Source organism: Neolamprologus multifasciatus, chromosome 4 (assembly GCF_963576455.1).
Source record: "Neolamprologus multifasciatus chromosome 4, fNeoMul1.2, whole genome shotgun sequence".
Taxonomy (NCBI): Eukaryota; Metazoa; Chordata; class Actinopteri; order Cichliformes; family Cichlidae; genus Neolamprologus; species Neolamprologus multifasciatus.
In genome coordinates this window covers 12141444-12161322 of record NC_140442.1, presented here as the reverse complement: position 1 = coordinate 12161322, position 19879 = coordinate 12141444, and the positions used below count along the sequence as shown (strand labels likewise).

The 19879-nt window shown below is 38.1% G+C and overlaps 3 protein-coding genes across 3 annotated transcripts in view; 2 read left to right on the top strand and 1 right to left on the bottom strand.

Moving 5' to 3' along the window:
- LOC146519916 (uncharacterized) overlaps window positions 1-19879 on the top strand; it is a 70674-nt gene that overhangs the window by 18999 nt on the left and 31796 nt on the right. The gene's annotated exons all lie outside the window — the stretch shown is intronic.
- tnfsf14a (TNF superfamily member 14a) lies at window positions 3208-5853 on the top strand. Its single transcript, XM_085155823.1, has 5 exons — window positions 3208-3340; window positions 3500-3710; window positions 4810-4843; window positions 4931-4996; window positions 5141-5853. Exons 2-5 carry the CDS (start codon window positions 3516-3518, stop codon window positions 5530-5532), a joined length of 687 nt encoding a protein of 228 aa, XP_085011949.1. The 5' UTR covers window positions 3208-3340; window positions 3500-3515; the 3' UTR covers window positions 5533-5853.
- LOC146519918 (uncharacterized) lies at window positions 5914-19352 on the bottom strand. Its single transcript, XM_085155824.1, has 5 exons — window positions 14656-19352; window positions 13339-13389; window positions 12792-12858; window positions 7908-12532; window positions 5914-7872 (listed from the first exon to the last, which is right to left on the bottom strand). Exons 1-4 carry the CDS (start codon window positions 14770-14772, stop codon window positions 12153-12155), a joined length of 615 nt encoding a protein of 204 aa, XP_085011950.1. The 5' UTR covers window positions 14773-19352; the 3' UTR covers window positions 5914-7872; window positions 7908-12152.

Genomic DNA, 19879 nt, shown 5'->3' with positions numbered 1-19879 from the left:
TCACAGAAAATGTTGCTGAGTGATTTCCATTGAACGGTCTTTCAATGGAAGATCATTTATTTACAGCCTAGAGACTATGTGATGTGATTTCTCTGCCACTTTATTATTTTATTCTTGATATATAGAAGAAGAAAACCCCAAAACAAATCAATGAAACCCAAAACCACAGAGCAAGTGCCAATTTACAAATCACTGGAGGGCGACAGACAGAACAAACACTTTTCTAAATTTAATAAAGAGATAAAGAAAGGAAAATTATGTAATACTGTACTGAATGTGACTAAATGTGACTTCTCTCTTTTCAGAGTGAGTAATGAAATCTTAGTATGAAAAGCTCATTATTTTCCGACTTGGGTAATCTTCTCGCCTATAAGACATCACTACCTGTTGATACTTTGAGCTAATTAATTAGAAATTGTTTATCTGAATTTCAGGAAAGGGACCACATCACACAGATATCCCTCCTGGTTTGATGGTTATACATGCTTCTCGTGCTACGGGCTCATTTTCTCATTTTCTTGCCCAACCTTCCCTCTCCTTTCCCAGTTCTCACGCCTCTCATTAGTAGATGGAGATCTGCCACCAGTCCTCACCGAGGCCTTCCCCAAACTACAGTCTCAGGCCTAGATCTGTGCTTGTTCCCCCCGCCAGTCTCTCCCAAGAAACACTCAAAGTGAAGATGTGAAAATGATATGACAAATAAAAGACATTTACCACTGCTATTAGGAATTAATCAAACTGTCTTAGGTCCCCTTGGGTCAGCAGACAAACAGCGCTAAAGGAAGTTCAAATTAATGTTCACTTCCTCTATAGTGCTCTGTGTCATATTTTGTTTTCTTTTGTCTTACTTTTGTCATCATATATATATTTTCATCCTATGACTCACCTTGCATAGTTGCTCTCTCACTTTCATTGCATCATGTACACATTAAATCATCATTAATCATGTATTCCTAAGCAGGTGTTTAGAAAGATCAAATGGAAACCACTTCATCATATTGTCCATTATTGGCATATTTCAGAACCACTTCACATACATTACTTTAAAAGGATGATATGGTAAGCTCATACACTAATATGCTAATACAATCCAAGCAGTTGGTAGATCACTGGAACATGATGTTTTATTGAAAGGATGTACCCCCACGCTTCCTTCCCCTTTCTCATTTCTCATTTCTCAGGCTTCTCATTAGTTTGCCTGCCTCGTCAGGGAGCCTCCATCAGTCCTCTCTGAGGGCTTCTCCAAACAGTAGCCTCGGCTCTGTGCTTATTCCATCTGCCATTTTCTTACAAGAAATGTTGTCAAATCTAATTGAGGATGTATTTTATGATGGTGATGGTATTTGTTGGGTTGTAGGACATGCTGGAACTGTATTAGTGACAGTATTTAATAGTAATCTTGTACTTTGTTATATTTACGTGTATAGTCCACTACAAGGTCAAAGGTCGGGAATCCTTTTCAGCACTCAGCTGGTAAAATGTCTTTCCCCGTATGTCCATCACATTTTTTCTCATCAGAATGTGAAATCGTCCAGCCCCTCACCTACTGAAGCCTCAGTGACAAAGTACATCTCATTAAAACTGAGTTTTAACCTTCTTGGATCTTCTAAATGGTGAATATTGATACATTTAATGTACTCAGTTCATTCCATCCATTAAGCTTCTCTCTGGACATGTCCAAACCATCTCAGCCCTGCCTCTCTAACTCTGTCATAGCAGGTCTCACTGTCATCTTGTAAACCTTCCCTTCCATTGTTGCCGCTATCCTTCTGTCAAGAATAATCCCTGACACTCGTCTACACCCACTCCACCCCCTAAGGGTGGGTGGTGGAGTGGGAAGGTAGAGTGGATGCTTCTAATGACATTTAACAAAAATTGAAGTAGATAAATGACTGAAAGAAATTCCACTATTAAATCCATATCTTTAAAAAAAAGATGTGTGGCCTTCAGAAATTTTTTTTTTTTGTACCTATGAGACTGGCAAGAATTTAAAAGAATCCCTAAATTATTTTAGGTAAAATAAGTATAGTCTTAAAAAAGCGATGCCAATTTTTCAAAAACTAGTCCACCACATTATCCCAAGAACAAACTGTTTGATGCAAGAACCCTAAAGTGCCATTACAGGAACTGTAGGTCAGGTGTGAGGGTTAGAGTGCATGCATCTCGAATCAACCAGAGATTGCACATTTGACCTACATTGCAAAACCGTTGCAGCTGTTTAGAGCAAAACAGCAGTTTGCAATGACCTTACAGGTTGTTTGTGCTCTGGAGACACAAATCAAAGTTAGAGTTGTTCAGCAGCACTAACAGCAGACCAACCAAGGACAGCTTTGCCACATACTAATGGAAACTTTATTGTGTTGTGGTTGTTTGTTTCCTGGGGGATAAACGGCTCTCTGCCATTGCCTTTTAGCTTTGAATTCATTCTGCATTCTGCTTAACACGAGGCCATCTGTGCCAAAGCTGAGTGAACTTTTAAGACAGCGATGGCCCTTTACACCAAGGAACGACTTAAGAAGGAATCACTCAAAAAGAAGAAGGGAAGTGGAAAGTTAAGTTAAAGGCAAGATTGAAATGACATGTTCTTGCATTTTACGCTAAGACTATGTCACAGATTGGTGGAAAATTACACCTATACATTTTTTAAATTAACACATTGATTTGAAGAAGCTAATTTCCCCTGTGTTCAAGTATAAAATGTTTATCTGTAGGAAAAGCGTCCAACAAATTGCACTGGGTGTACATATTTTTCCCCATGACTGTTATCACCCTCATGTAGAAGCTAAACGACTTTTTCCTGCTAACCAATGGGATGCTAACTGTTTACTAATTAGATGCTAGTGAAGATAATGAAAAATTATATTAACCAGTGCTACGTATTACCAGCACTGACTGGATGGAATATGCATACTGTTTAAACCTCAAAATACTTTCTCGTAAAATAACCAAGCCTTGGGAGAAAATATATACAGTTTAAACCCATTACTTAAGGTGGCTTGTGACCTTTTAGGGTCTTTCACAAATGTGCTTAAAGTGACAAAGGACATGTGTGTACAACTTTGGTCTGTTATTGTAACTGTCAGACCAAAGAGAGAGTGTTAACGAGGGAGGAAGTGGGACTGGAGACATTGCTGCACTGCTGCTGCACTGAAGTGGGAGGGTGTAAATGGGGAGGTCAGAATGCATTGCTGTGGGTCTTCCACTCACTGATTTATTGACTACACTGGAAAGAGTGACATAACCTCGGAGTATCCTTTGGGTGCGTGCAGTTCAAGTGCACGTTGGAAGCTCTCAAAGGTGCTTTGGTGATACATCTCAAGACTTCTGTCCCTGATTGCTGGTAAGTTTGCTCCACTTGAACCAACCAGAAGTAAGCCCACCCATTCTGAAACGTCTTCACACTTGCCTGTCTCTCAGGTCTCTCTGTCTTTACTGTCCTTTTGAAGTAGCAGCAGCTACTTCAGTGAGAGCGCCTCACTGAATTCTTTTCCATTTACAGAAAAAACCCAGAAAGTATGGAGAAGATTAAATATCCCTCTGTGTGTGTGGTGGACACCCATGCCACAAGGCCTCCAGTGCCCCCCAGGCTGATCCAGGTGCGAAAAAAGACCGGGGTGGCTCAGATCCTGCTCTTCATGCTGGTTAGCGTGGCGCTGTGCGGCATGGTCATAGAAGCATGCTTCATCTATGGACTCTACCAGGCTGAACATGTAAGTATCACCATTTCTCTACCTTTTGCAATTTCATCCTGTGATTTATTATTAGCTCATTGTCTCGGTAGATCTTTTTTTTCCATTAAATATCTGTTTCAACGCCTCTGAATCTCGCTTTCATTGTAAGAGTTTATTCATTGTTTACCACAGTGTTCTCACTTCCAGTTTTCTTTTCGTACTTTTTCACAGTATTCTCCTACATATTTTCTGTCAGTCATTTTAATAACACTTTCACTCAATCAGAAGTATTGGTAATCAGAAATGCGTTTGGTTAAAGGTCACAGCAGATTGCTATAGGTCTTGATTTTCTTTAAACCTGAGTTTTTGTTTTATATCATTGATATTGTTATACTTAAACATGTAGATGCATAAATAGGTATAAAAATGTACATCACTTTGAGCTGTATGTGAGAAAGGTATTAAAAATGTAAATTTCCACAATAGAATAGAATAGAATAACAGTTTGACCTAGAGAAGATCCTATTGCAGCGATTCTTTATGCAATATGTATGTCTGGGTATCTGGAAGGGTTTGTGACGCAAACACAGGGGCTCTTGTGATAGAAATTCTGCTGAGATGAATTTATTTTCAGTAAAAACTGCTGATCATGAATTTATTTCACTATTATGGGGAAGAGGGCCAAGCACACATGGAGAAGTAAAGTCCAGCTCATTTACGGACAACTTCAATGACGTGCATGTGGGGAGGGGGCAGACATACTTTCTGAGGTGGTGGATGTACAGAGTCAGTTTCTTGTACAGCACTGATGCACTGTGTTAGGATAGCTGTCACGTATTATAGAACAAAATAACAGCAGTGGTGTTTTTGAGTGTGTGCACAGTGTACAATCAAGGGATGATGGCAAAAAGGAAGTGGTCTACTTCCGGTATCATGATAGCAATCTACTTTCTTCTGTCCTACCATGCTCTGCAGAAAAACAACGCCCGTTACAATTACATTTTAATATTGTTAAACTTCTATTTTCACAACTTTGTTATCCACAAGAGTCGATTGCATCTACGCATCTACATGTGCACGCTCAAAAAATGCAAATGCACATTAAAAATACATTAACCCTCTTTCGTTTTCATTGCAGACCGACTCAGAATCGATCTCTAAGCTCATCGGAGGTGAGTCTCAGCACTTTATACACAGATGACGAGCACCTTCCGTTTATTTATTCCACAGTAGATAAATAATGTTTCGTCCTCTCACAGTTACAACTGCCACTAAACAACCCAGTTATGGTATTCTTCCCTCCAAACCGGTTGCACATCTGACAGGTAAAAACAGCATTTCCCTAACTGCCAGAAACATAATGTTTCAGTTATTACCAAGATGCATAATTAAGTACATATTGCTCTTCACAGTGTGATGTTTGCACTTTATTTTATTAGAATGATTACATTTGTTCTTATATTTTTCAGATGGACAAGAACTAGCTCATGGAAAAAACAAAATGGCATGGAGCATGAAGGCAGACCCTCTCCTCTATGAAATGACCTACGAAGACAAAGAGCTTAAAATTCAGAAAGAGGGTTATTACTATGTCTATTCCAAGGTTTTCTTCTCAGACAGCGACAGATTTCAGCACCGTATTAGCATGCATACTGACAGGTATTCAGGGAATATCACCCTCCTGCAGTCCAGGAAATATTCTTCACATTCAAAAGGCATTCAAAAACCACAATCCAACAGTTACCTGGGTGGAGTGTTTCACCTTTATAAGGATGATGGTATTTTTGTGGACGTGAGTGACACTGCAAAAATTGTACACCACAAACCCTATGAGAATGTCTTTGGTGCCTATATGATATAGATGCCACATAAAGGCTCTAAATGAGAGTAAATTAAAACCTATAAGTCCTCACAGGGGTTTGTGATTCTCTTTGACATGAAAAAGCAGGTCCGTAACCGCAAAGAAGGCAAGTGTCAAATCCTCTTTGTGCCTTTGCACGTCGCAAAGTGCAGGGCTGTGCTGCCAGCTTTGTTTCTGCACATGTAACTCTCAATTTTGTTTTATAAGTGTAACGAACAGTCGGATAACAGGGAAATTTGATATGCTTATATGCTTGTGTATTTGCTTTAAAACAAAACTTTGATTGTTAAAATATGATTTATATATATATCATATTTTAACATATATATATATATATATATATATATATACACATACACATATATATATATACACATACATATTTCACAGATTGAACTTCAGATTGATGCTGAGTGTTCATACTAATATCTAAAATAAGGCTGTAACCTTTCTTTTTCCTACTTGCTGTAACACGTACTGCACACTATTTATGAATTTGTTTTTTATTATTAAAGAAAAAAGCTAATTTTTTTGTATTTATATACATTAAGTCATAGCGTGCAATGAAATAAACACATAATAATTTAAAAGACCTGTTTGGTTTGGTCTTTTTTGTTAGTCATGCACAGTAAGGGAAGTGTATTCACTTCCTGCCCGTGAAAATTGAGACCATGATAAAGGCTCAGTGGTCTCTGTATTAAAAATGTTGTCGCCCACTCAGTCCAACCACACAGCAGTTACTGGAGGAACCTTTTTTTTAAATACCACAATGGCCCAAAAAGTAAAGTGTCATCATGTCAGCTGTTTCTCACCTGAATGTATACTGGCAGCAACATTATTTAAGGTTTAAAGGTTTAAAATGTCAACGTCTTCATTGTTGGTTTACTTTTCTATTTACTACTTTGATTCAGTAGATTACGTAGTTTCTTTTCAAGTCACATCTCGGCACAACGTGCAACCATGACAAGGTCTGTGCGAACGAGAAGCTCTTTGAAGCTTTTTTTTTTTTCCCCTTTTTTGTATGTGCCATGCAGTCACTGTTATACTTTCCCTTCATCTATGTGTGTTCGAAGAAGACACCCACAGAGCTGTATATTTGTAAACTGAAAAGGAAGTGGTAGTGGGGGCTGCCGGGGGGAGGGGGGTGATAGCAGCAGATTGCTTGGCTGACTCACTTTCCAACCCCAGACCCAGAGAGAAATGGCTGGTGAAAATGAAGCAACATGTGTGTGTGTGTGTGTGAATGAATATGTGTATGTGCATGTATGTGTTTCTATGGGTGGGTGTGTAGGCTGAGTGATTTCTCTAATTAATTTTCCCTCAGCCAAGTATGGATTACTCAAATTGGGAAAACACACTTGAGAGCTGAAAGTGTAACTCCAGCCCAGAGTTTAGTTATCCATGAGCTGAATGATGTTTTCTCAAGTCTTCTGGTCTTTTAAGAACACATGTGTGAGTCATGATCTTCCAGCGCTGGCTGACCTGTGAAGTGTGAGAGACGACAGTAGCACAGCAGCGCGAGCTGTATCAGCTGTGTAGTTTCGAGGCCAAGCATGACTTGTATAGAGAATTTGTGTGGGCTGAGAGTACTCTATCACCGGTTATGACATGAACCAAAATCTTTACACTTCCGTATATGAAATCAACATTTTCCATTTATAAAGCAGGTCTGTGTGAGATATTGATCTCTTGAGCACTGCTGATTTTTACAATCAACTTTTGAAATAAGGCAAAAATGGCCTCTTAAATTGAACCTTTTTTTGTCTAAAATCACACGACATAGTTTATGGAGAGTATATTTTTTTATGCAAAGCAAAACTGAAAGAGGAGCACAGCAAAAAGTCCGCAGCTAAATGCTGTCCCCTTGTGTTGGTACAAATAACAGTTTGGGCTTCTGTGGGGGCTTTCCCCCCTCTTCAGAACAACTCTAAAACTTTGAGTGGGGTGAACTGTAACTCATCCACTGGAGTTAGGGATCAGTTTTTGTGCCCTTGGTGCTTTTTTAATCTATTATCTGATTAATATTGTGGCTGTCTGTGAGATACAGGCCACCCCACAAGTCTACACTTGAGTAAAAGTCTAGTATTTTATTAGTGCAATACTAATTAACCAATATAAACGCTAGTTAGCTGAAGAATTAGTACTTCATCTATATCAGGTGCCTTCTGGCTTCAAAAAGAGGTGAGCAAAACAATTATATTTTTGTTATTTAGTATCAAATCATAACCATAATCGCTTTGGTTTGCTTTATATCACGAGGTAAAGACCCTACAAAAACACAGAAAACACCAACCCTTCACTAATGCTGTGTCTGTACAGAGTTCTGAAGCCTGACTAAAACTCTTCAAATAAACTGACTGAGAACCTTCACAGACATCTTCAAATAAACCAACAATCAAAGGACCAGCTATGAGCACCTGGCAACAGAATGACAAACTCCCTTTTAACAGGAAGAAACCTCTGGCAGAACCAGGCTCAGAGAGGGTCAGGGATTGGAGGTTGGGGCAGGGAGACAGGACAAAAGAGCTGAAGTAACACTGCATCATGAGAATGACCCAGGAATCTAGGCCTATTGCAACATAATTGAGGAGGAACCCAGGATCACCTGATCCAGCCCTAACTATAGGTTTTATCAAAAAGGAAAGTTTTAAACTCAGTCTTGAAAATAGTCTTAAAATGTCGCTAAAATTCAATGTGGGAGCTGGTTTCACAGAGGAGAGGCCTGAAAGTTGTAAGCTCTTCCTCCCATTCTTCTTTTAAATATCCTAGCAACCACAAGTAAGTCTGAGACTGAAGTGCTCTATTGGGGTGATATGGTAGGTCTTTATGGTAAGACAGGGCCTGATTATTCTAGAACTGGTATATGAGGAGAATGAATGAAGAAAAGCCAATAATGGAGAAACATGCTCTCTCTTTCTAGTCCCTGTCAGTACTTTTACTGCAGCTGAAACTGAAGGCTTTTCAGGGAGATTTTAGGAAAGCCCCGTCATAACAAATTACAGTAGTTCAGCCAAGAAGTAATAAATGCATGAACTAGTTTTTTAACATCACTCTGAAATTAGATGTTTCTAATTGTAAAGATATTGCACAAATGCAAGAAAACAGTCCTACATATTAGCTCAATACACACACTGAAGGATGTAAAACGACTCTAAAATTTCTTTCAGTTTTACTGGAGGCCAAGGTAATGCCATTCTAAGTATCCAGTTAGACACCAGTTGCCGTAATTTAGAAGCAGGAAATAAGAGGTCATCCAGGTCTTTAAGTTGCAATTAACTAATTGGTGAGTGTTATCTGGCTTCATGGATAGATGAAGTTGGGTGTCATCTGGATAGCAGTGAAAATGTACCCTTTGCTTTTTAATGATAGTGGCTAAAGGAAGAGTGTATAAGGTCAACAGAATTATTCCTAGCACGGAACCCTGCGGAACTCCATAATTAACTTTAGTGTGTGAAGTGTATGTGAAGAGGACTCTCTCTTTACGTAAACAAATTGGAGTCCATTAGATAGATATGATTCATTCAAAACCTTCAATTATGCTGTTTCTGTACAATGATGAGTTCTGAAACCTCACAAAACTCTTTAAATAAAGCATTCCTCTGCAGATGATCAGTTAAATGTTTTACAACTACTCTTTCAAGAATTTGTGAAATAAAAGAAAGGTCGAAGATTGGCCTATAATTAGCAAATGGGTTAAATGATGTTTTGTGTAACCCAATAATAGATATACTCATCATATTTAAGACTGAAGCATTAATTAATAGTAGGACTTCTTTGAGCAGTCTTGTAGAATTGGGGTACATGTTAATGGTTTGGAGGAAGTTAAGTAAAAAATATCAGTTTGGGACAAGGAGTCTCAAAAATCCTAATGTTGCTTGAAGATGTGGCGTTCAAAATCAGTGGGTGACATCCATCTCCATCTTTTATACTGTCTAGGGTTTTAATGAAAGGGGGAAAGGGGAGACATTAACTGCAATACCTCTAGTGGCCACTTGAGACACTGGAGGTGGTGCTGAGACTTTAGCCTCCAGTGGCTACCACATGAAAATACCCAACTTTGCAGCCGCTTGACACAGACAGCTGTAACTGACCTGTGTGTGTGGGTTAGGCTTCACCTCTGCTATTAAACGTGACCTTTCCACTATGTTTGTGCTATTGTTGTCTTTAGTAGAATTTTAATTGGATTAGCTGTTAAATAATAATGCCTGTTGTGTGGCGGTAACCATCCAAGAGATCTTTACTTGAATTTTGACAAGAAAAATTCTTGTATTGTTTTAGTCTTTTGCTAAATATCAGAAATTTGTGTCTGTGCATAGCACTCTTGTAGCACAGTAGTGTATATATCCAAAACTGGGTAACCTACACGCAATACTCTACATGGCTATTTAACACTACAGGCTGAAGGAAAAATATGTGAGGTGAGAAATATTTGAACTTTTAAAGATTTGACATCACTATCATTTTGATTCAAGATAAACAAAAAAACGCTGTGACTGGATTTACAAGCTTACTCATTTCAGACATTTTCTATTCTGACAAATCTTTTATTGTAAGAGGTGGCATATTGATAAGGGTTACAAGAAGAAACTGGAAGATTGTTATTCAAAAAGTGCATGCTGTAAACATGTTTATAATGTCTAAGTTCTCTCCATGATGTCTGGGCAAAAATGATGTGTAGAGGTTATACACTTTCTCTGTGTGGATACACCATTTATTATCTTGACATTGGGCAGTGGAAAGCAGTAGGAAGGGAGCAACCAAAATCAACCCATGCAAATGCATCTAAGGCCTCTAATAAAAGAGACAGAGTGGGTGGTAGTTTGCTATGTCTGCTATCAATTTTTACATCCTGGACCTCTTCGCTGCAATCGAAAGCTGTGGTAGCGACAACTAATTGACAGAGCACTGAGAGATATGGGACTCGTTTGTGGCTGAGGTTTGGAAAACAAAAGTTTTCAAATGAAAGCTGGAAAATGCGCCTCTTGACTGTGATGACTAATGTTCCAGTGACCTTTTTTGCTGCTTTACTGTATCTCTGTCACTGCGATTTAGGTCATTGGATGTGACTTTGAATGCTTTGTATGAGAAGCATTTCTTCTGTTTGTTTTGTCAAGAGTCAAGAGGACATATTCTTCGACAGCATATAGACAGGGAGGGTCCCGCTGTATCTTTCTATTAGTGATTATGTGGTAATCCAATGTTAACTCATGACCTCTCACTTTCATATCTAGGGTCTCATAAATGACTCAAACCCAAAAGCCCTTATTCACTGTCATTGTGTCCTTTGATTCATATTGAGTTTGTTTTTGTTTTACAGTCACATCAAATACAATAAAGACAGTAAACATTTTTAACTAAGACGTTCTCTTATTTTTTTCATAACAATGGTTAAAGTCAAATTTAAACACACACATTTAACAGTTCTCACAGAAATCTTTTCAAATGCATAAGCAGCTTCCTCTTCCACTAAAACATCAAAAAAGTTACAAAAAGTGAAAAAACCCAGTATTTCTTTCAAATCTCAAACACATGAAACTTACCGCAACAACCACTGCGACTTGTGTTTTCACGTGTCACAATGTATAGTACATGTAGTCAAGGATGTCTGGAGCTTATCAAGTCATTTCACACTTAACTTTAGACTAAAGAAATGAAATACTAAAGTATGTTATTGGTCAAGTAAATCAAAGCTACACCTTTGTTCTTTCCAAATATGAACTACATTCTTTTAACAAACAAAGTCAATTCTCTACATAGATTCCAGTGACTCACTACCAGTTTGTGACTGGTACACCCTGTGAAACATTATCACTGAGAAAAATAAACGTTCATAGATTATTAGCTGACCTGCCATGGGGTTTTTTGTTACATCCATTATGTGTCTAAATCATATGCTGCACATGTTTTTTGTTGCGAGAAATAAATAAATAAACTTAAATACAGAATTCATACAATGTTAACAAAACAAGAAATGAATCAGAGATTGGAAAGTATAATCTGTGCAAACATCAAAAGCAATCTCCTGCTGAAAAATGTGACACTTCAGCACAATAAATTCTTGAAATCAACTACTAGATATTTTAAACATGCAAAGCTCTAACAAAGAAATATAGTTTCAACAAGTGAGATCTGTCAATTCTGAACAACCCGCTTCAAAGTTTCTGTTTAAAACAGCTATTTGAGAACAATGAAAACAATCCAGCTTTGGTTCTAATCCATTAAATACACAATACATTACATACATTGCGCTGTTTTCAAGTGTGATTTTGTAGTGATGATACAACCTGAGACCAATACCCGGTCTGCTATATCTACTTTACAAACTGAACATCATTGGATTATTATAAACCCTGTTTTAGGCGAGCTCTTTCTTTTTTTTCAGACTGGAATGTAAAAAGAGACGAGGCTTTCATCTAACCTCTTATTGAATTCCCCCTTTTTTACAAAAATTGTTAGGTAAATCGTTGATCTGGAGATCAACAGGCCAAAATCAAAGTGTGATCCATCCAAAGTGAACAAGTACACCCTACAAGATTCAAACTAGGTTTGCTTCAGTGTGGGTTCCAAAGCTGGAAAGGTGTCGTGCACTATGCCGAGGATTTAGAATAATGAACTTACACCTAAAGCCGTGGCATGAAGATGATATCCAGGTAAGTTTTTTTTTCGTCATTATCATCATCATTATCAATACAATCAAGTATTGGCTTACTAATGTTGAATATCAGCATCTCTCCAGCACCGCACTCCACTACCTTGCTGAGAATACCTGTGGTGTTTGTTTCTTTGTTAATCGAGCCCTTTAGAAGAGTTTTGGGGTCTTTGTCCTTCGGTTTGTACACCAGGCTCACACTGGATCGATCTGTTAAGGAACAGTCTGGACGCACTGCAACCTGAAGATTTAGGAAATAGTATCCATCCACGTTCGGGCTCAGGCCATTGTTGACTTTTGAAAGCAGGGTTTTATCTCTTTGAATTTGCTCACATGTTATATCATTTCCATCTGTGGAGGACATAAAATAGACTGCTATAGATGCTAAATTTGTTTTTTCTAGAAATGTATTCTCTATATTCAGTTTTTAAATCGATTTTTTTTCCTGAAGTAAAGTACATTTGACTGTATTCATTTATTTATTGACTGTATGAATTTCATGGGATTACATTTTTCTTCTGACAAAGAAAGTATAAACACAGCAATGTTTGAATGGGGATATGATAAAATTTTAAGTGCAGATAATAAATTGAAATAAGAAAAACATTACCTGTCTTAAAATTAAAGTTGAGCATTTTTCCTGTAATTGAGACGAGGCTAGAAGGGGCGGTGGTTGTCTGTTGAAAGAAGAAGAAGCGATTTATCACTCTCAAAATAGTAACAGTAAATGTGGTGCAAACATGACTTCCAGGGACACACACTCAGGCCCAGAGAGGCTGCAGTTTATTCAACGTGAGACAACAGCAGCTTACAGTATAGACTGTGTACTAACTTCAGAAGGAAAATGAAGAGACAACAGTTGAGTTTAGTGGCATTTCCCCGAATGTGGCAATGACGTCACTGAGCTTCCTCCAAGAGGGGAGGAGAGTGGTTAGACATACGTAACTCATAAGAAATGGAATTAATCTGACATACATAGTGCAGCATCTATCTCGCTTACTACACATGTGTAAGAATAGTAAATACATGTAACATCAGCAGGACGTTTTTGTGGCAAGAAATAAAGGAAATGAACAGAGGGTGAAAGAATGCTTAACACAAAAGTCAGGAGAGAAACACAAACTCTGAATAAATCTTAGAAATGATGGATAGCTTACCCATCTCTTTTCCGTGGAGGAAATTTTGGATGATTCTACAGCACTATTTTCCTAAGATTGGAAAAGGAAACAAAGGTGCTTATACTAAATACTGTAAGAGGATTTCGGGGTGGAAACATGCTGCTGACTGAAACTCACACAAATTTAGGTGCAATTGTCAGTTTTAACATAGCTCTACAAAAGAACTAGTTGTCATCCAATTTCTTTTAGGCAATCATTTGTCAATAAGATGCCTTTTTCACTGTTTGAACATTTAAATATGTTTATTTTCTATAAAACTACAGATGACTTATATTTTCTCCCAATAATAAACTTGCATTTGAATGAAGTAAGGCATCCCTGGTGCTGTATTACTGTATCTTATTTTATTCTATGGGAAACCAACTAAACCTGAACCTGAACATTATGAGAAAGCTGTGACTGGGTGTTATGACGGGGGTCTGTAACCAAATGTAGACCACAGGCATAGGTGTCTTTCTCACCAGCTATGCTACAAAAACCACAAAAAAGAACAGCTGTATGGTACAGATGTTGATTTTTTTCTGCACTTCATGTAATTTATTCAAAAAATGATCATACTATTGTAATGTTTTAACCCTCCTGTTATGTTGCAGGTCAGATTGACCCAGAACAGAAGAGATGTCACATGTCATCTGCATCACTACAGAAAACGAAAAAAAATTAAAATTATAAAAGAAAATTGTAAAATAATCAATGCCAGTGTTTCTGACACTTTTGGATGAGTAAATTTGCCCAAATGAACCCAGGAGCATAATTGGTGTCCCTGGAAACCAACATAACAGGAGGGTTAACATAGTTCTACAAAAGCACCAGATGTCATCCAATTTCTTTTAGGCAATCATTTGTCAATAAAATGCCTTCTTCACTGTTTAAACATTTAAATATGTTTATTTTCTATAAAACTACAAATGACTTCTATTTTCTCCCAGTAATCAACTTGTGTTTTCAATGAAGTAAGGCATCCCTGGTGCTGTATTACTGTATCTTATTTTATTATATGGACCACCAACTTAACTCAAAAACACTGAACATTATGAGAAAGCTGTGACTGGGTGTTATGACGGGGGTCTGCAACCAAATGTAGACCACAGGCATAGGTGTCTTTCTCACCAGTTACCGGCTACTACCAAAACCACAAATAAGAGCAGATGTACGGCAGAGGTGTTGACTTTTTCTGAAGTTCATGTTATTATTCAAAAAAATGTTCATGCTACACTAACGGTTTTAAAAAGAAGTTACATTTTTTTGTCTAATCACTAATCACCATAGTTAAAGTATTATTCAAAGAGTTCTCACCAAGCCTTTATGTCCTGCTGTGAAGTATAGAACGAAGAACACAATTAGGAATATGGTGATTACGGTGTTCCACAACACGAGGATACGGATCAGTAAATTCTGGGTAGGCTCCGGCATCGTCAGTCAAACAGCAGGGTTCGGAGCGCTCTTAGCCCGGGGAACGCAGGAAGATAGATGTTAAGAAATGACGACTGTACAAGTCCTGAGTTTCCTCTGCTGTGCACTGATGTGTTACTTCGCTTCCTGAGCTCAGTGTGTGCCCTAAGTATCTGAAGTATCCAAATGGTACTTTCCCCTGTATGCTACTGAAGGGAGACACAGCCAGATTATATCTATATCTCTAAAGGGACTGGCCCTTTTCTCCTACTCACCACAAGTCACACAGACAGGAACAAGACTGACAGCTGGGAGAAAAGGAAGGAGTGAAACTTTGACATAAATATATGCTGAAATGTGTTCTTCACTTCCTTATTTATGAAGAGACTGTTAAAGTGAAAATTTTAGGATATTTTCGTGTTTATTACAACACAGAAAATCATTAGATTGCTGATTTTTTTCTATGTGTATTTCTCCACTAATATTAAAATGGAAGGGTAAAGATGTGTACCAACATGACAATATGCCTCTGTTACAGTTTATCCTTAAAAATATTTGTTTGGAACTGACGCAAGCATCATAACCAGAGATAAAAATAGTAAACTGAATATAAAAGAAAGAACCGTCGCAACATAATTCAACCACATATTGTTGACTGAATAGTTCAGCTAACTCATTACTGTATCAAGTCAAGTCAGCCGGTACTTCAAGCTCTTATCAACATCTTATCTTAAGTCTGATCTTATAACAGAATGTCACCTCAAAATTTAGCAGTGGAACTCTTAAAAATGTTGTGATGAGCTGTTTACTATTTGCGCTTTTTAAAAATTCCCACCTGCAACTAAATTCTGCTTGTGGTCAGTAAATGTGGTTTCACTTTCTCCGTTTGCACTTTGACAGGGGAAAGTTTCATGGCAGCAAAAACAGGATGGGCTTTGGTTCAGGTATGCGTCATCAAACTCAATCACTCAGAAAAAATGATGCATGCGGTGTTGTATATGACTGGGAATGGTCAAGTAACACAGCTGTAAACAACATGCCCAGACTTGTTACATGGATACATTTTAGTTAAATGAAATTATGAGGAGCAAAAAAGGAACAAAAGATTGTTATGTTTTGTTTCTTTTGATAAGATGGGGAAAGCCGATGAGCAATTGTGTTTTTTTTAGGAGTCAGCAGTATCGAGTCATGTGCATGTTTAAAGGACAGTGAGAAACCCCTACTGTCTCTCAGTGTGTGATGAATACGATGACATGAAAGCAATGATTCTTTCTGCAATGCAACTAGCTTACTTCTGCATTGTTGATGATTCACTATTTTCCAAAACACAAGCCAAAACAAAGTGCGCATCTCATGATAAATCACAGTACAACTTCTGAGGCACATACAATCCCATACGTTACAAATGTTTCAAACTGACCAATTTTTAGACACATGCGGACGGAAGGGCGGGAAGTAATGACACGAACATGTAACTTCAATAACATTGTGGAAACAGTCATAGAAAATTATTTGCTAAAAGCTATGACATAATGCACATCATAAAATCATCAGAGAAGAATAGCATAGCAGGTGTAATAGTACAGCACACCTCTTATACTGCCTTCTTAATGTTTTTCTTTGATATGTATGCATCTGGTGCTGTCCTAGCCCGTTTTGTAAATTTTAAACTTCAGTGTGGCCCCTGAGCCAAAAAATTTGCCCACCTCTGTCTTATAGGGTGATGATATATTTATAACAATCATGTAAAGCTGGACAGTTCCTCTGATGTTTTAACTACTAAGACCAAGCGATTCCTTTTTGTCCTCTGTGGACAACATCAAGCACAATTTATGCAATCTATATCACATTCTGATCTTATCAATGCTATGTTTGTGGGAGCTGGGCTAACAGAGCGCATGGATTTTCTTGTACAAGAATTGCAGCGTCCACATTTTATGGCCACAAAGGAGACAAAGGGATTTTTTTTGTTTGTTTCTTCTATTTGAGTGTCTTTGATTTAGTGTGATTTTAGAAGTGTATAGCAATTTTAACCCTTCCGGAACAAAAGTGTTATCCAGTGCCTTTTGTAGTGGACAGCAGGTCTTACTGCCTCAAATCCTGAACTTATTTCAATATTTCAGGAAGCAAAGGGCAGGACGAGGAGAAAAGGAAATTTACTCAGAACTGTGGAAGGAGAGTCAGACTTACAGCTGTCAGGAGATGAGGTGGAGCAAGGCCAGCCATTAGAGCAGGAAGGTGAAAGCTCAGAGGAAGACATACCAGCCTTTGAGGAGTCTGAGCTAGGGCAAAATAATGGCACTCCAGAAATATTGTGTGAGGGCTTTGAAGTTGTGTGGTGTGGTTTCTCAACTGCCACATTGGATTTTAAATTTTTAGGCATTCTGATTTCTAGAAAACACACACACACACACTTAAAGTTTCACTTCTGTAATGAATTACATTTATGAGGGAAAAAGCATTAAAGTCTACGTGTCTTGTCTTTATCAGTTGAATTCAGTTTAAACAATACATGAAAGGCAAAAACATTCTTCAGCATATCTGTGTTCACGGCATGACTCAGGTAACAGGATTTGAATTTACTGTTTCCTGTTTTCAGCTAATAGAAACTAATAAGACAGATTCTTTAAGATTAGGCAGTCCATCAAAACAGCAAATGATCTTAGTGTTACTGATAAGAGACATCTTGAAGAGCTTTCTTAACTGAATACAGCAAGACAGCTTAAATCTGCTGAGCCCACAACTTCATAGCCCTAGCTTACAAGTAATAGACTTTGTGTCATTATTTTGCCGTCCACTGTTTACATATCCTTCTCTGAACTTTCACCTTCTTGCTGTAAGATCAGACCCCACTCCACCTGCATCTCCTGACAGCACTAAGTATGAAACTGACTAAGTAAGACTCTCCTTCCAGTTCCAACATTTGCTGTAGCATGTGAATGTCAAATCTAAATATCACAAAATTTTATTCTTCTGGGTCTAAGGAGGATTTATGATGACTTACAGCCATCTAGTGGCCATAAATCAAAAACGCACAAAACTGAGACCATACCCAAAAAGGAAAGAAAAAGTTAAACGACTAACAAAAACTCGTACTTAGTTTCATTAGTAGTTATGATTATTGCCCTACAGTAAATGCAAAGCTGTGATACTGTGTTCCAGACATCTGAAGATGGGGTTTTACTACTTTTACTGCATCACTGTAGAATTTCCTACAGAAAATACACAATTCAACATAGAGAAACAGTTTCCTTTTGCTTTCTTTCTATTTTCTTAAGTCTTTCATTTCTCTCTGAACACTCCATTTCTTCCCAGAGTTCAAAAATATGGTTGTGGTTGAAAGATTGTTGTTGTGGTTGAAAGATTGGCTGTGCAGTATTGTATTGAATTCTCTGTATTTTACTTCCAAGGATCCAGATTTACTTCTAATTTGTAGAAGGTTAGTCATGGGAAATATTTCTGCAGGCTTTTAGGGTTCATTTCATTTATTTTCAGCCCAGTCCTTCTATCTTACAGGATCTTAAATTAAATCTTTCTTTTACTCTCCCCCCCCCCCCCCCCCCCATTTTTTCTTTAATTGAATCTTTGACACAGACAATTGATTGATTTGATAGGCATAAAATGTGTTTTTACACTAACAAACAGCTATTGTGCAAAAACATGGAATATTTTGCCATGGTGTGCAGTAAATGGTAAATGGGCTGGTTGCTCACATTTATACACCAATGAACGCATCAAAGAGCAACTTTGGCTACAGTTTGGCATGCAGACTGCCAAAGATCAGACCACCAACCGTCCAGTCAGGAAGTTCTGCCTCCTAAGTAACAGTAGGCCTGCTACCTTAAAACATCTGAGGAAAGTGGCAGGCAGATGAACAATGGAAGTCAAGAAGGGAGAGAAGACTGAGGTATACAAAAATACACAAAACTGCACTGAAAATCAGCAGCAGCAGGTCTTATGGAGTGATGAACCCAAATTTGTAATTTTTGTGCAAGTCGTCATTATTGTGTACAGAGGAGGTCAGGAGAGAGGTTTAGTAGTGAGTATCAGCTATCTGTAAAACATGGTGGAGGCTCTGTCATGATTTGGGGCTACATTTTAGCAAGTAACGGCGTTACTAACGACATTACTTTTTCAGTAACGAGTAATCTAACTAATTACTATTTCTGTCGTTACAACGCCGTTACCGTTACTAACAAGAAAATGCGGTGTGGTCTCGTTACTATTTTTCAACAAACAGGCGGTTAAAGCTGTCTTCAGCTTACTGCATCTTATATCAGTTGCACGGAAGTAGCTGACTACTTAAATAATCTGGATGCCACAGCTTTAAGCAGCTCCGTGCGCTCCCGCAGACGGCAATCACTTTCTGGCACAACACCTGGAGCCAAGGGGGCAAAACAATCACATGAGTGCTGCTGTTTGACTGAGGGAGAATAAAGTAGTCGTGGTAAGGCAATCACATGACCACTTCAAGATGACAAAGTAACAAGGTGATATATACCAGTTTATAAATTGTGTTGATAGGCCACGTAAAACCACAGTTATGATAAACAATATATACATGCCGTTTTTTCCTCAATAGTTTCATCACATTTACTTTCTAAGGAAAAGCGCTAGCAAGCACTCTCTGCTTATGAGCAACCCCCCCCCCCCCCCCAAAAAAAAAACAAAACAAAAAAAACAAAAAACAGCCCTTTCGTGTTGGTGGAAAAATGCACCATGTCGACCAATCGAAAATTATATGACAACATGACATTTGGTTGTTTAGGAAGAGGGGGAAGTTTTAGGAGTGACGGCGAGAAAGAGAGAGAGAGAGAGAAAGAGAGAGAGAGAGAGAGAGCAGAAAAAGAGAGAGAGCGAGTTTTGAGATGTGAGAGATGTGTGATGTTTAGCGTGTTTGGAGTGTGTAGTTAATGTGTTGTCTTGTGTAGTTAGAGTGTAGTGTTGTGGATAGTTTTGTGTTGTGTGTCAGAACAATGAGGCGACTGCTGTCTCCAGGTAGAAAACAGGAGTGATACACCTGCTGCTGTCAGACCTGCAGGTATCAGGCTGTGATGTTCTCCTTTATAGTGGACAGAAATTTTTTTTTTGGAGTGGCACAAATAATTTGTGTGGCATCTTATTGAAT

What these genes read in the sequence shown, in the direction of transcription:
- tnfsf14a (XM_085155823.1), top strand. Translation starts at nt 3,516, where the DNA reads ATGGAGAAGATTAAATATCCCTCTGTGTGTGTGGTGGACACCCATGCC. An exon ending in GACTCTACCAGGCTGAACAT is followed by an intron (nt 3,711 to 4,809) that starts GTAAGTATCACC and finishes TTTTCATTGCAG; the next exon opens with ACCGACTCAGAATCGATCTC. An exon ending in ACCGGTTGCACATCTGACAG is followed by an intron (nt 4,997 to 5,140) that starts GTAAAAACAGCA and finishes TATATTTTTCAG; the next exon opens with ATGGACAAGAACTAGCTCAT.
- LOC146519918 (XM_085155824.1), bottom strand. Translation starts at nt 14,772, where the DNA reads ATGCCGGAGCCTACCCAGAATTTACTGATCCGTATCCTCGTGTTGTGG. An exon ending in CAGCAGGACATAAAGGCTTG is followed by an intron (nt 13,390 to 14,655) that starts GTGAGAACTCTT and finishes TTCCAATCTTAG; the next exon opens with GAAAATAGTGCTGTAGAATC. An exon ending in CAACTTTAATTTTAAGACAG is followed by an intron (nt 12,533 to 12,791) that starts GTAATGTTTTTC and finishes TGTCCTCCACAG; the next exon opens with ATGGAAATGATATAACATGT.